Consider the following 3,053-nt stretch of genomic DNA (forward strand, 5'->3'; position numbering starts at 1 on the left):
AGAGGCAGCAGCACAGCTGCGCAGCACAGCAGCAAAAGCCGGCTAGCTAGCTACTGGGGCTCAGCCTGGCTGCTGCTGCTGCTGTTGTTTCTCTTTTTGCTGCTGGTGTTGTTCCTCTTTTTCCTGCTGCTGCTGCTTCTCCCTTTGCTGCTGCTGCTGCTTTTCCCCTTGCGACGGCTGCTGCTTCTTTCTTCGTTGCTGCTGCTGCTGGTTTCTTTGCTGCTGCTGCTGCCGCTTCTCCCTTTGCTGCTGCTGCCGCTTCTCCCTTTGCTGCTGCTGCTTCTCCCTTTCCTGCAGCTGCTGCTTCTCCCTTTACTGCTGCTGTTGCTGCTGCCGCTTCTCCCTTTGCTGCTGCTGCTGCTTCTCCCTCTGTTGGCCCCAGCCCAGATGCGTGCTGCAGCCAGCTAGCTAAAGAACCAGCCAGCTAGCTAGCTAGCCAGCTAGCCAGCCAGCTAGCTAGCCAGCTAGCTAGCTAGCCAACTAGTGTGTGAGTTGCTGCTTCAGTCTCTTTGAAGCAGCCTGAGGTCTGTGGGTCTGTGTGTCTTTGCCCCGCCGTAGGACGTGTGCCTTTCTGCTGCTGCTGCACCTGCTGCTGCTGCTGCTGCTCCTGCTGCTGCTGCTGCTGGCTGCACAGGGCCCACAGGCAGTTCCCCCTCAAGTCCCAAGTCCAATCTTAGGGCCGCCTCGGCCCCCCTGGGTTCAATTTGAAACCCCGAGGGGGCCCCCAGGGGGCCCCCCTGGGGGGCCCCGTGGAGGCCCCCCTGGGGGGCCCCCAGGGGGGCCCCTATAGGGATGGGGGCCCTTACTGTGGGGGCCCCCTGGGGGCCCCCCCTGGGGGAGGGCTGCGGGGGGGCCCCCAGGACCCTTCGGGAGACCTCTGGGGAGGCCCCTGGAGACCCCACAGAGACGATCCCAGACGATCCCAGGGGGCGGGGGCCCTTGCGGGGGGCCCCCGGGGGCCCCACCTGCAGCAGCAGCTGGCTGCGCTGGAGGGGGGTTTTAGGGGGGCCCCCCTGGGGATCGGGATCGGCTTTGCTGGGATCGTCTCCAGCAGACGATCCCAGCGGAGACGCGGGAGCAGCAGCAGCAGGGGCGCCCTCTGCTGCTGCTGCAGGATAGTGGGGAGGCTCTGCTGCTGCTGCTGCTGCTGCTGCGGGGTGGTCTTCTCCTGCTGCGGCGGGCTGGTCCCCCTCTTCCGCTGCTGCTGCTGGGCGCTCCTCGGCCGCTGCAGCGCTCTGCTGCCCCCCCTCCCCTGCTGCTGCTGCTGCTGCTGCTGCTGCTGCTGCTGCTCGGGGCTGCCTGCGTACGGCGTCGCTGAGCTTTTTGAGGGCCTCTTCAGCCCTTCTCTTTCTGCGCTGCCACTTTGCTGCTGCTCTGTTGATTTCTTTCATTTGCTGCTGGTCGAGAGTTGCTGCTGCTGCTGCTGCAGTCTCCTGCAGCACCTGCAGGTAGGCCTGTGCCCTCCGCCGAGTTGCTGCTGCTGCAGTCTCCAGGGCCAAAACTGCTGCTGCTCTTTCCTTCTCCAGCTGCTGCAGCACTTCGGGGCTAATAGACTTGCCCTCAGCAGCACTTTGCAGCGCTGCTGCTTCTGCTGCAGTTCGCTGCAGCGCAGCAGCTTCCAGCGGCCCCAGGGGCTTCAGGGGGGCCCCCCCGGGGGGCTCCCCCCCCGGGGGGCCCCCCATCCGGACCAGGGGCCCCCTCGGGGGGTGGGCCCTATAAAAGGCCTCAGTGAACTCCTGGGGCCCCATTTGAAGGGCCTCTTGGGCCTCCGCGAGGGCCTCCAAGGCTTGCTTCCTTGCTGCTTCCACTGCAGCAGAGGGGGCCCCCCCGGGGGCCCCCCCGGGGCCCCCCCCGGGGTCCCCCTCGGGGGCCCCCCCGGGGGGCCCCCCAGGGGGGCCCCCTGAGTCTTGGGCATTTTGGGCCTCCTCAACAGCAGCAGCCCAAATGTCAATGGATTCCATTAGCTGCTGCAGCCGCGAATTAATAAAAGACTTTCTTTGGGATTGCTGCTGTGGGGTCTCAGCAGCAGAAGCCCTGGGGGGCTTGGGGGGCCCCTGGGGGCCCCCAGAGGTGGGGCCCCCCTCGGGGGGGGCCCCCTGGGGGGCCCCCTGGGGGGATCCCTCTGCAGTCTCTCCTTCAGAGTCTTCTGGAGGGGCCCCCGAGGGGGCCCCCTGGGGCCCCTGGGGGCCCCCCTTGGGGCCCTTCTTGAGGGCCCCCCTGCGGGGAAAACCCTTGAAGAGGCGCAGCGGGAAAGAAGGGCGTTTTTTTGCTCTTGTATTTTTGTCTGTTGTTTTTGCTGCTTTTTCTCTTTTGCTGCTGCTTTGGGCCCCCTGTTTTGCTGCTGCTGCTGCTGCTGCTGCTGCTTTTGGCTCCGCGTAAAAGGCCTCCACCTGTCTCCAAACTGTTGCAAAAGTGTCTCCAACATGCAGGTCCCAGGCTCGCTCGGGGGGCGCTGCTGCTGCTGCTGCTGCTGCTGCTGCTGCTGGCGTTGATCCAGTTGCTGCTGCTGCACCAGGAGCTGCTGCTGCAGGAGCTGCTGCAGCAGCGACAGGAACCAGCGCGAGGTGCTCGTGCCGTGGCGCCGCCTCTGCTGCTGCTGCTGCCGGCATCAATTGCTGCTGCTGCTGCTGCTGCTCGGGAGCAGCAGCAGCAGCAAGCTGGGCCCAAAGGAGCCACAGGGCCGCCGCAGCAGCGGCGCAGGAAGTTCGCCCGGCCATTGGAGTTCAGGTGTACGTACACCGCAGCGCAAAGTGTGGGGTGCGGCGGAGACGATCCCGGAGACGATCCCGGAGACGATCCCGGAGACGGAGGAGACGATCCCGGGATCGGAGGCGATCCCAGGGGCCGAGTCTTTTCTAAAAAGCAAGTAAAAATAAACTAATTCAAAGTCTCAAAAGTTTAACTTATAAAACCAAAAGACTGCTGCTGCTGTTGCTGCTGCTGCTGCTGCAGCACAGGACCACTCTGGTGTCTCGAGGCCGCCGGGCCGCCGGCGCGGCAGCAGGAGGCGCAGCAGCAGCAGCAGCAGCAGCAGCTGCTGCTGCTGCTGCTGT

At 65.2% G+C, this 3,053-nt stretch overlaps 1 protein-coding gene across 1 annotated transcript; it reads right to left on the bottom strand.

Moving 5' to 3' along the window:
* Positions 1-500: 500 nt before the first annotated feature.
* Positions 501-2,717, bottom strand: ETH_00043695 (uncharacterized protein; the record flags this gene model as incomplete). Its single annotated transcript, XM_013376710.1, has 1 exon — positions 501-2,717. The coding sequence occupies one exon, from the start codon at positions 2,715-2,717 to the stop codon at positions 501-503; it is 2,217 nt and encodes a 738-aa protein (XP_013232164.1).
* Positions 2,718-3,053: the final 336 nt, after the last annotated feature.

The sequence above is a fragment of the Eimeria tenella genome, genomic scaffold, assembly GCF_000499545.2.
Source record: "Eimeria tenella Houghton genomic scaffold, Eth_scaff3988, whole genome shotgun sequence".
Lineage (NCBI taxonomy): Eukaryota > Apicomplexa > Conoidasida > Eucoccidiorida > Eimeriidae > Eimeria > Eimeria tenella.